The sequence below is a fragment of the Podarcis bocagei genome, assembly GCF_964188305.1.
Source record: "Podarcis bocagei genome assembly, chromosome: 7".
In the NCBI taxonomy this organism is placed as follows: Eukaryota; Metazoa; Chordata; class Lepidosauria; order Squamata; family Lacertidae; genus Podarcis; species Podarcis bocagei.
Window position 1 is genome coordinate 37,890,035 of NC_138132.1, and position 11,449 is coordinate 37,901,483.

Genomic DNA, 11,449 nt, shown 5'->3' on the forward strand with positions numbered 1-11,449 from the left:
CCATTGTTTGTGTTTCTTCTATGCTGTTGCGCTCAGGTCCTGGTTGCAGGCTTCGCACAGACACCTGGTTGGCCACTGTGAGAATGGGATGCTGGAATAGATGGGCCTTTGGCCTGACCCAGCAGGAAGGCTCTTACATGCTTGAGCTTCAATGCCACACATAGCATGAGGTGGTAGAATTCTGGCCTGTATCACATTAGCTGCAGGTGTGGCGTGACTCATACACTGAATGCAAACCCATGCCAACAAACAAACAAACCTCTTTGCATGTACAGTGGTACCTTGGGTTACAGACGCTTCAGGTTACAGACTCTGCTAACCCAGAAATAGTACCTGGGGTTAAGAACTTTGCTTCAGGATGAGAACAGAAATTGTGCTCCGGTGGTGCGGCGGCAGCAGGAGGCCCCATTAGCTAAAGTGGTGCTTCAGGTTAAGAACAGTTTCAGGTTAAGAACGAACCTCCAGAACGAATTAAGTTCTTAACCCGAGGTACCACTGTAATCAGTTCTAGGCAGGGGCAGACTTTAGTAATACAACGCCCTGTGTAAGGACAGTTTTTGGTGCGCCCCCCCCCCCGAAAAATATTTCTTATTTTCACAACACTTCCTTATTTATTATTTTGCACTCCCTCTACCTTGGAAGGTGGTGGATTGTCCTTCACTGGAGGTTTTATTTTTATTTTTATAATATTTTATTAGGTTTTATCAATAAGGAGATTCAAAAGAATACAAAAACAAAAAGGATACAAAGTTACAAAATACAAAAATACAAACATTAAACATAAAAAGACAGGAAAAAAGGAAAAAAGAAGCACATAAAAAAGAAGACAAAACTCCCTCTTTTTAAATTCCTCTTTAGTTAACTTATTTTCCTGACTTCCTCACGCCTCCCTTTTTTGTATCCCTTTTCTTAAAATTTAGTTCAGCAAATTCATATCCAGTTTAACTTATCTATTATCAATCCCATCTTACATTTTACCTTGGTGCTAGAACCCCATCTTCACTGGAGGTTTTTAAACGGATGTCAGAGGGCCCCCTTCTCAGGGATTCTTGAGCTGCGATTTCGGCATTGCAGGGGCTTGAACTAGTTGATCCTTGAGGGTCACTTCAAGCCTCACAATTCTATGATTCTACAGAGAATTCTACCATCTTATTTGACATAATGTGTAAACTAGTGGTTATAATTTATTTTACGGCAAGTGTGACACAGGGTAGTTAAGGGAGTTGTGCATCCCTCTTGCAGAGTATTGTGGCTCTGGTCACACCAATTAATTGATTGATTGATTAATTAGTAAGTGCTGTGCTTTACTTGCCCTTGGTTGTGTAACTCTTAATGATAACTGAAGTGAACTGGAGTGGCCGTTTCATCTGTTGACAACACACTCATAAGTGACTACTCAAAATCCAAGATTTCTACTCAATTTTACTTAAGCCTCAATCCTACACACGCTTACAACCCCGATGAGCTTAGTGGGGCTTATTTCTCCCCCTCCCCGCCTACCTGCAGCCCAGAAGGTAAAAAAGACTCCAGTATAAACCTCTCCACGAACCGTTTCGTTTCGCTGAAATGCGTAAAAGTGGTCTAGGGGAGGTGCGAGGAGAAAAAGGGGCGTGCCGTTGAGCACGTGCAGAGTGCTCGCCTCCCATCCCGGGGGCGGAGGCGGCCTTGAGACATCGCAGGCTGCGCCTCTCCTGCGAGCGGCGAAATGGGCTAAGGAGGCGCGCTCCGGATCCGCCGCCGGTCCACCTTAAGCCGCACCGAGGCTGCTCCGCCTCCCCTGCCTCCTTCGCCCGTCCTTCGCCATGGCTGCGCGGCGGACGCTGGGCTTCGCGGTCCGGAACTACTCGCAAGCAGCAGCCAAGGTAACCCGCCGACCTTTCGCCTTCGAGCCGCCCCGGAGCTCCCCTGGAAGTGCGCGCGCCCGTGTAACCCGGTGGCAGGCAGAGCCTTGCCTGGACTGTACCACTTCGGGCCGCGGGAGAGGAGAATTGGGGGTCTGGGGGCTTCTCCCCTCCCATGGGGCGGCGGGAGGGAGATTAATTTACTCCTTCCTACTTAATAGGGGGCCTATACGTATTCAAATAAAATAAATTGCCGGGGGGGGGGGGAGAGGATAGCAAGACAGGGAGATAGTTGGCTGAACCATGATAATATTTTTTTTTGCGGGGGGCGGGGTAAAGCTTAAAAAACATTCATAATGTATATAAAACAGAACAGTTATGACAGCTGATGGAAATTAAACGATGAAAAACAAAACTATAAAATAGGCACGGAGTACAGTTGCACATAGGTTAAAAGAACGAAGTCCAAGTAAAGAACAGTTAGCCTTATTTGCTCATCAGGTCCAGTTCCTGATCCGCCAAGCTTGTGAGGAGGGTTGTCTTATAAATGCCAGTTCGTATAAAAGGTGTCTGAAGGTTCTAGTGCTGAACCGGGATAAGAAGCTACGCATATAGGTCTTCTCCCCGTAGGAGGAAGCTTGTCGAGTGAAGTGGCCAAAGTCCAGAAGGAACTTGGTCTGTTGATTCTGCAGCTGCACGTGTGAAATGGGTTTGTCTCCGTGAAAATTGCTGGTGGGTGAGATCAGGTGCAGCTCTCTAATAGCTGGAGCCTCAAAACAAGCTCAGGTTTGCTTCCCCCCCCCCTTCCCTCTGAATCTTTCACAGTTGCCACAAGAGGCAGAAATTCAGCCAGTGAAAACTCTTTCTTCGCACAGAGAGGCAGTGGATGGGAGAGGAGGTTCACCTGTTGAATTTCTGCCCATTGTGCAACTGTTTCAACCTATTAATATTTGAGATAATGGTACAGAACTATAATAGCCATTAAGGTGTAGAGCAAGACAATCCCATGCACATTTACTCAGAAGCAAATATGTGTTCAGTGGGTCTTAATCCCAAATAAGGTCGCAGCCAACACCACACATTTAAAGCACACGGCTTCGCCCAAAATATTCTGAGAACTGTAATATGTTAAGGGTGCTGATCATTGTAGCTCCAGGATTCTTTGAGTGTGCTTTGACTGTGTGAGCAATCACCAACCTGTTGCCCTTGAGATGTTGGATTCCAACTCCCATTAGTGCTGAGGCTGATGGGAGTAGTAGTCCAAAAACATCTGGAGGGCAAAGGCTAATCTACAGTGGTACCTCGGGTTACATATGCTTCAGGTTACAGACTCCGCTAACCCAGAAAAAGTACTTTGCTTCAGGATGAGAACAAAAATCGTGCCCCAGTGGCGTGGCGGCAGCTGGAGGCCCCATTAGCTAAAGTGGTGCTTCAGGTTAAGAACGGACGTCCGGAACGAATTAAGTACTTAACCTGAGGTACCACTGTATATGGATTGGGGCATGTGGGAAGGAACCTATGGAAGGAGGCGGAGAGTCTTTAAGGTTCTATTATGAAATCCTTGTGTCTCTCTTGTTTCTTTATTCCTTGAGCACCCCAGGTCTGCATCCCTTGTTCACTCAGTACCAGTAACGACATCCACTTGCACCCTCTGTACTTCTGGCTGCCCATTTGTCTCTCCAGCTGTGCTTCCTTGCTTGTCTTGTCAACCCCCAGCCGTATATCTTTCCTGCAGGGCTGGCTGACAGAGGACTTCCTAGATTCCCTGAGAGCAGTGGTGGGGAGCACCAATGTGTCCACAGCCACCCCAGTTTGTGAGCAACATGGCCATGACGAGTCCATGCACAGGTATGCAGTGGGACTTCCCAGAATTCCTCTTCTGCACATTGACCTCGATTGATTGATGCATGGCCTTGGACTTCTCAGGTATAAATGATGACTCTGCACATACAGTACGCTGTGACGGAGAATGGACCGTTTCTGGGGAAGGGCCGTAGAGCAGTCCCCAGCATCTCTAGGCTTGGTGAGCCTGTCAGTCAGTGCAGACAATACTGAGCTAGATGGACCAATCTTCTGACTCAGCTTCCTGTGTTCCTACCAGCACTATATGCTTGCATGAGATGGCTGTCCTTGGCTCCTGGGTATTGACCAGAGAGTGGAAGAACAAGAGGAGGAAAGTCGACTGGTTGTGCTCAGGCAGAGGGAGAATGCAGGACCTCCTAGACAGGCTGGTGCTGTGCTCACTAAAGCAGCTGTACCCCCAAGAGGTGTACCCCAACATCCTCTGAGAGATTGCAAAAGAGATTCCTGAGCAGGGTGTCTCCTCTTGCACTTCCGCCACCTGAGGTGGGCACTTCACTCTCTCTGCCTCATGGACAGCTCTGTTTCAGGAGACAGCCAAAAACCTTCATTTCTAATCAGGCCTTTGGCTTTTAATTATCTGTGGCCTTTTAGAGTGGGTGGGATGTTTCAATTCATCTTTTCTTCCTGGTTTTAATGCAGGTTTCCCCCCCTAGGTTGCTTTGAGTTGCCATGGCAAATAAAGCGACGAATAAATTCAATAAATCATCAACAACACCATCATAGTTCTGAGTAAATGAAGACGCATGACTGGAAGGAGGGAACAGTGACATTTCCTCACAAAACCAATGAGGAGAATAGCGCTTAGACATTTTACCTCGTTTCTCTCTACAAATACTAGAAATTAATTTTCCTTTTTTTTAAAAGGAAAACTTTTTACTGTTTTTAGAGTTTGTTGAAATGGCTTTAACTTTTCTTTCTCCCACATCTTAATGTGCTATGCAGTGCACTGACAGCCTTGGCCAGTGAGGCGTTTATACATGTGCAAAATTGATGGATAAATTACGTTGTCCCACCACCGTCTCTTTAGGTGCCGCCCACCAGATGCCGTGGTCTGGCCCCAGAACGTGGAGCAGGTCAGCTTGCTGGCGAAGGCCTGTTACAGCCGTGGAGCTCCCATCATCCCTTTCGGGACAGGAACGGGCCTAGAAGGGGGCGTGAGTGCCGTGCAGGTAAGGAGGGGAATGGCAAGCGAAATGGGACCAGGGATTGGGGGCGGGGGAAAGGTAGGCCGGAGGAGTGAGTGGGGGTGTGGGGTATGGTTTTGGGGGAGGACAGAGTGCCAAGTGAGGCCAGGCCTAAACAGAGGCCACATCCTCACTGTACATTTAAAGCACTCTACTCTTGTGCCACTTTAAAGTGTCATCGCTTCCCCCAAAGGATCTTGGGAACTGTAGTTTGTTAAGGGTGCTGAGACCCCATTCTGCTCCCAGAGCTACAGTTCTCAGTGGTTTTATGATCAATCCCTCTTCCCAGGGAACTCTGGGAACTGCGGCTCCAGGAGGGGAATAGAGGTCTCCTTGTAACTCTCAGCACTCTTAGGAATTTATATGTTCCAGGATTCTTTTGTGGGTGTCGTGACTGCTTAAAGTGGTATGATACTGCTTTAAACAGATGGTGCCTTAGCTTTTGTGTGTGGCAATCACTCCTTTTCTCCTGCCTGTTTTTGACTATTGTTCAATATGCCATCACACCAGTAAATGAACAAATTGGCTGCTCTCCAGAGGCAAGGAGATGGATTTTAAAGGCTGGGGAATAGGTGGGACTCCTGCTCCTCCCTGCCCCCCATGCCAGACTCCTCCTCTTTGGGTTCCCTGTGTTCCCCTTTTGGTAACCCTGTGCTTGTCTCTTTCCATGGGACAGGGTGGTGTGTGCTTTAACCTGACCCAAATGGACCAGATCTCTGAGCTGAACGCAGAGGACTTCACTGTGGCTGTAGAACCAGGGGTGACCCGGAAGGCACTGAACAGCTACCTACGGGGCAGTGGACTCTGGTTTCCTGTAGGTACGCTTGCCTTAAGTACAATTCTGGGAGGGGTGCAGTGGAGTTGCATTCTGGGAAATAAAGGAATGTGGTAGCGGACCAGCCTAGTGGCTGGCAAGCCATTGCTGCTTTGATCTTACCTGCATTAGGAGGGGGGTGGCCTGGTTTGCCATTACCTAACTGCTCCCCCGGCTGTGCTTTTCCTTCTTCAGACCCTGGGGCTGATGCTTCTCTCTGCGGCATGGCGGCCACAAGTGCCTCAGGCACCAATGCTGTGCGCTATGGCACCATGCGCCAAAACGTGCTCAACCTGCAGGTGGTGCTTCCTGACGGGAGGGTGCTCCACACGGCCGGCCAGGGCCGGAGGCCCAGGTACCCAGCTAAGTCACTCTTGCTGTCCTGAAGCTCCTTCTGCGCCTTCCCTCAAATCTTGGCTTTGGCCACTTCCAGGCTGCCGCTCTTTTGGGATGGGGTTCAGTCATATGCCAGCAAGTTCAGCTTGCTCAGTTAAAATGGATTTGGTTGCTTCTCCAAAAGATTAGACGTTTTGCAAGAAGGGAAGTGAGGGGGAACACACCAGAAAGTATGGGATGATGTTGGTTTGATGCAACGTCATCTAACTCCTGCAGGAGTGAGATGGGCTTTAAAAGAGGATTAGACAAATCCATGGAGGAAATGGCAATCGATGGCTGTCAGCCATGATGGCTAATTTCTGCCTCCACTGTTGCTTCTGAGTCCCATTTGCTGTGTACCACAGGAGCAGAGAGTGCTGTTGTGCTCGGATCCTGCTTGTGGTTGGCCAATGTGAGAAGAGGATGCTGGACTACGTGGGCCATTGGCCTGATCCAGCAGGCTCTCCCTATGTTCTTATATTCTTAAGCTGCTAGCCCAACAGAAAAGCGACCATCCTGATGGTTGTGTGACCTTATACAGCATCAAATACATTGCATGTGCTCATTGGGAGGAGGAAGCTGACTGCTTACACCAGGGGAAGAGGCTGGTCAGTGCAGGGCCCAGCCTGGTCCCTTGAAACTCACGGGCTGCTTTTTGCTTGCAGGAAAAGCGCTGCTGGCTACCACCTAACAGGGCTCTTTGTCGGCTCCGAGGGGACGCTGGGCCTCATCACCCAGGCCACGCTGCGCCTGCACGGCACCCCAGAGGCCACCGTGGCAGCCGTCTGCGCCTTTCCCAGCGTGCAAGCAGCTGTGGACAGCACTGTGCAGGTTCTTCAAACTGGGATCCCCATCGCCCGTATTGGTAAGCAGGACTACAGGGCACCCCAGGCGGTTGGCGGATGGGGGACAAGGGAGAAGAACAGAAACAAAAGGCTTCCTTCCGGAGCCTGCAAGATCAGGCCTCGTAATGGTCTTGTCAGCCTGAATCTTCTCTGTGCAGTATATATAGGACTCCTCTCTGCTACTGGCTGAGTTGGGATGGCATGGAATGTTCACAAATGGTCTAACTGCTGGGGTGGGTGGGAAGGGGTTAGACATGGAATGCAAAGGTAAGTGGAGGTGCTGTGTCAGGGAAGGAATAGGACAGCTGGGTGGAAGAACCAGGACATAAGAGCAGGAAGAATGGGGAGTGAGGGCGGTTAGAGGGGAATTGGGAAGTAGAGGGGCTAATGGCTGGCATATGCGTGTGTGTGTTTGTGCGGTGGGGTGGGGTGGGGTGGATGGGAGGAAGTGAGACAGAGATTAAAGGAGCCTCATGCTATCTAGGAGCAAAAAGGCCAGAAGTAAAAGATGTCCATTTAATTGATTGATTGCATTTATACCCCACCCTTTTCTCCAAGCATCTCAAGGTGGCCTACATGGTTCTCCCCCTCCTCATTTAACCCCCACAACAGGCCTGTGAGGTAGGTTAGGCTGGGAAGAAGTGACTTCATGGCTGAGCAGGGATTTGAACTGTGGCCCCTCTCAGGTCCTAGTCTGACAGTCTAACCATTACACCACCACTGGCTATCAAAATAAACAGTCAAGTCTGTGACCACAAGTGTTACATTAAAAATTGGATCTCTTGTATTTTCTCCCACAAGGCAAGCCTTCCCTTTGAAACAAATAAATACATTCCACAGACATATATATTCAAGTAAGTTTGTGTTCACCTCCTTACATTGTCCAATACGCACGCACACTTTTTCCTTCCTTTGCCTGAAAATTGCTCTGGCATGGAGGTGGTTTTTTGATGCTGCAGGAAGGCTGCTCCCATTGATTCGTACACTAATGATCTCACGTGAGTCTACTTTGAAGTAAGCGCCATGGCGTTCCAAGAGGCTTCCTCCCAGGTGTGTGTTACATTGCCCTCTAACTGTGCAGTCCTAATCATGTCAGCTCCAATTGGCTTCAATGGGGTGTAAGCTAGATGAGGATCACAGCTGAAGTGGCCTTGCTTGCTCTGGGTTTTCCCTTCTGCTCCTGTGATGTCCCCCTATGGCGAGTGCCCCTCTTCTCTTTGCCACCAGAGTTCCTGGATGATGTCATGGTGGCCGCCTGCAACCGTCACAGTGGCCTGAGCTACACAGAGCTGCCCACCCTCTTCCTGGAGTTCCACGGCACTGAAAACAGCGTGGAGGAGCAGGTCCAAGCAACAGGTAGGTTCTGCAGAAGCCAGGCCAAGCCTGGTAGCCAGACAAGCCTGCGAACAAGGCTGAGTTGGGATATGTTTGGCACAGCAGCCTGGCACTATGCTTTGGTGGTGGTAGTGCATAGTTAAACTATGGAGCTCTCTCCCACTGAAGGCAGTGATTGCCACCAACTTGGATGGCTTTAAAAAAGGATGGATTCATGGAGGAGGAGAAGGCGATCAATGGCTACTAGCTTTGATGGCTATGCTCTGCCTCCACAGCTGGTGGTAGCAATGCTTCTGAGCACCAGTTGCTGGAAACCACAGGAGGGGAGAGGGCTCTTGGGCTCTGCTCCTGCTCATGGGTTTCCCCACAGGCATCTGGTTGGTGGCTGTGAGAACAAGATGCTGGACTAGATAGGCTATTGGCCTGATGCAGAAGGCTCTTCTTATGGTTGGCAGCAGAGACGAAGAAGAAGAGGAGGAGTTTGGATTTGATCTCCTGCTTTATCACTGCCCGAAGGAGTCTCAAAGCGGCTAACATTCTCCTTTCCCTTCCTCCCCCACAACAAACACTCTGTGAGGTGAGTGGGGCTGAGAGACTTCAAAGAAGTGTGACTAGCCCAAGGTCACCCAGCAGCTGCACGTGGAGGAGCGGGGAAGCGAACCTGGTTCACCAGATTATGAGTGTACCGCTCTTCACCACTACACTACGCTGGCTCACCAGAGGTGGTAGTGGTGGGGCTCTGACGCAAGCCTATCTCCGCAGGGGAGATTGTGCAGTCGAATGGGGGCTCGGACTTTGTGTGGGCACGGGAGCAGGAGGCTCGCAGTCAGCTGTGGGCCGCACGCCACAATGCCTGGTATGCTGCGCTGGCCCTTCGCCCAGGCCGGAAGGTGAGTCAGAAGGGGAGAGGAGCAAGCTCTGGTGGGTGGCTTAGCGCTTTAAAAAGAAAGAAAGAAATCTGATCTGCCTTGCAATTTGGCTCCTTTGCTTGAGTTACGAAGAACACTCTCCATTATGCTTCATTTTACCTCTCGCTTACCCTGTTCCGAACGCCACCTCCGTTCACGAGGATCGCAAGGTTGAGTTACAAGCAGGTTCCCAAGTTTGGCTGACTGGCTACCTTCTTTTCAAGGTTGCTTCTGAGAATGAGTTGTTGATGAAAGAACTCTGCTGCATGTCTAGTGAAACTAGGGTTTGGTGCAACTTGACTGGGCTGCTGTGGAGCCACACAAGGGTAGACTGGAGGGTTGCAGAGACTGATTAATGTGGGGTGGTGTTGATGGAGGAGGAGTTTGGCCTTTGCCACCTCTCTTCCTTGGGCTGAAGGCTAGGCAAGGGCATTTTGAGGTCTGGTGGGTCTCAAAAAGATTTCAAAAGGATAGGAAGGGGAGAAAGTTATGCCTCCTCAAAAGCATCTCACTTGCCCCACCCTTTCCCTCCTCCCATCTGCATCTGCAGGGATACTCGACTGACGTCTGTGTTCCAATCTCCCGCCTCCCTGCAATCCTGCTGGAAACAAAGAAAGACCTACTGGAGTCCAAGCTCACAGGTGGGCAGAATATTGTTTGAGGAGCATTCCAGAAATGTGGGGCCACCACTGAAAAGGCCTGATTTTGTACTGCCACTTCTGAACCTCTAGTTCAGATGATGATGATGATGAACCTCTAGTTGGATGATGAGCGTGTGGGGAGAGATGGTCCTTGAGCTACTGGGGTCCTGAGCTGTTTTAGTCCAGTTGAAGGGCACTAGATTGAGGGAGGCTGGCCTCATCTTCATCCTGTATCATGGCAAACAATGATCTCTTTACCACTGTTGGTTTTTCAGGCCCTATTGTCGGCCATGTTGGTGATGGGAATTTCCACTGCCTCTTGATTTTTGATCCGGAAGATGCCGAAGAAAGCAGGAGGGTGGCAGAGTTTTCTAAACGGCTGGTCAGGTAAGGATCTGACTGGTGATCAAGGGTCTGGAAACCAAGCCTTATGAGGAATGGTTGAGGGTTGTTCCAGAGAGCAGGGATATGAGAGCCATCTTCAAACATCGAAAAAGCTATTACATGGAAGATGGAGCAAACTTGTTTGCTACTACTTCAGAGGGGAGGGCCTGAACCAGTGGATTCTAATGACAAGAAAGGAGATTCCGACGAAACATTTGATAAAAACTTTCTGGCGGTAAGAGCTGTTTGACAGGGTAATGGACTACCTTGGAAGGTAGTCCACCACTCTCCTTCACTAGAGGTTTTTAAGCAGAGGTTGGATGGGCGTCTGTCAGAGATTCTGGAGCTGTCATTTCTTTAAACTAATGACACTTGGGGTCCCTTCCAACTCGTACTCTGTGATTCTATATTTTGTGGTATGCAGGAATCACTGCTGCTTAAGAGCCTCCAATGAATGAGATGATGGTGATAATAGAAGAGTCTTTCTGCTTCCTAAGTTAACCTTTCAATATGTGGGGGGCTGTGCAAGCCAAGGGGTGAGGCAAAACTCACAGCCCCTTTGTATCCTTGCTGCCCCTTGTTTTAACAAGAGGACCAGAGGCAAATGCTGGCTGGCAAATGCTGGGAACAAAGTACCAGCACGGATGTGCTTATGTTTTGATCCAATGTTTGTGCTGTTATTATTTTCCTCCAGGCGTGCATTGGCGATGGACGGCACCTGCACAGGGGAACATGGCATAGGCCTGGGCAAACGCCAGTTTTTGCGTGAGGAAGTAGACGAGGTGGCGCTGTCCACCATGCAGCAGATCAAGGCGGCGCTGGACCCTAAAAACCTCATGAACCCTGGAAAGGTGCTGTGAAAGCCTGAGATTGTCTGCACAGATGTAATAACAGTGCTTTGTAGTGGATTTACATGGAACCGTCCACACACATCAGTCCACTCTATGAATTGTTCTGTGATGGTTCCCCAGTGTTAATTGCATCACTGCCATCTGGAGGGGCACAGTATTGAAAGTGGGATTGTGTATATACTTTCCGCTACCATCATGAGCGCAAACCGTTACGGACACATGATAAGGACGCTTGGAGTGTCTTCCCATGAGGCCCAGCATTTTTTCCCATACAGGGCAAAAGCTCCATCTTTGACTGGAAGCATCTGTTGCGGAGGCTGCACCACATACGCCCTTCCAAAGGGGGCTTGCCAACCACCTCTGGCCCATTTGCACTGCAATCTTAAAAATTAAACCAGTTCAGTTCAA

At 49.6% G+C, this 11,449-nt stretch overlaps 1 protein-coding gene across 2 annotated transcripts; it reads left to right on the top strand.

The window, feature by feature from the left end:
- The first annotated feature begins 1,697 nt into the window (after window positions 1–1,697).
- On the top strand, window positions 1,698–11,449 carry LDHD (lactate dehydrogenase D). Of its 2 annotated transcripts, none has more exons than XM_081203785.1 (11): window positions 1,698–1,862; window positions 3,577–3,689; window positions 4,732–4,873; window positions 5,565–5,706; window positions 5,898–6,057; window positions 6,743–6,942; window positions 8,150–8,278; window positions 9,020–9,147; window positions 9,716–9,806; window positions 10,082–10,193; window positions 10,885–11,449. In XM_081203785.1, the coding sequence occupies exons 1-11, from the start codon at window positions 1,803–1,805 to the stop codon at window positions 11,048–11,050; spliced, it is 1,443 nt and encodes a 480-aa protein (XP_081059911.1). In that variant the 5' UTR covers window positions 1,698–1,802; the 3' UTR covers window positions 11,051–11,449. The 2 variants fall into 2 exon arrangements, with proteins under 2 accessions (XP_081059911.1, XP_081059912.1); XM_081203786.1 differs by lacking the exon at window positions 1,698–1,862 and adding an exon at window positions 2,242–2,627.

What these genes read in the sequence shown, in the direction of transcription:
- LDHD (XM_081203785.1), top strand. Translation starts at nt 1,803, where the DNA reads ATGGCTGCGCGGCGGACGCTGGGCTTCGCGGTCCGGAACTACTCGCAA. An exon ending in TGGACTCTGGTTTCCTGTAG is followed by an intron (nt 5,707 to 5,897) that starts GTACGCTTGCCT and finishes TTCCTTCTTCAG; the next exon opens with ACCCTGGGGCTGATGCTTCT. An exon ending in TTTTCTAAACGGCTGGTCAG is followed by an intron (nt 10,194 to 10,884) that starts GTAAGGATCTGA and finishes ATTTTCCTCCAG; the next exon opens with GCGTGCATTGGCGATGGACG.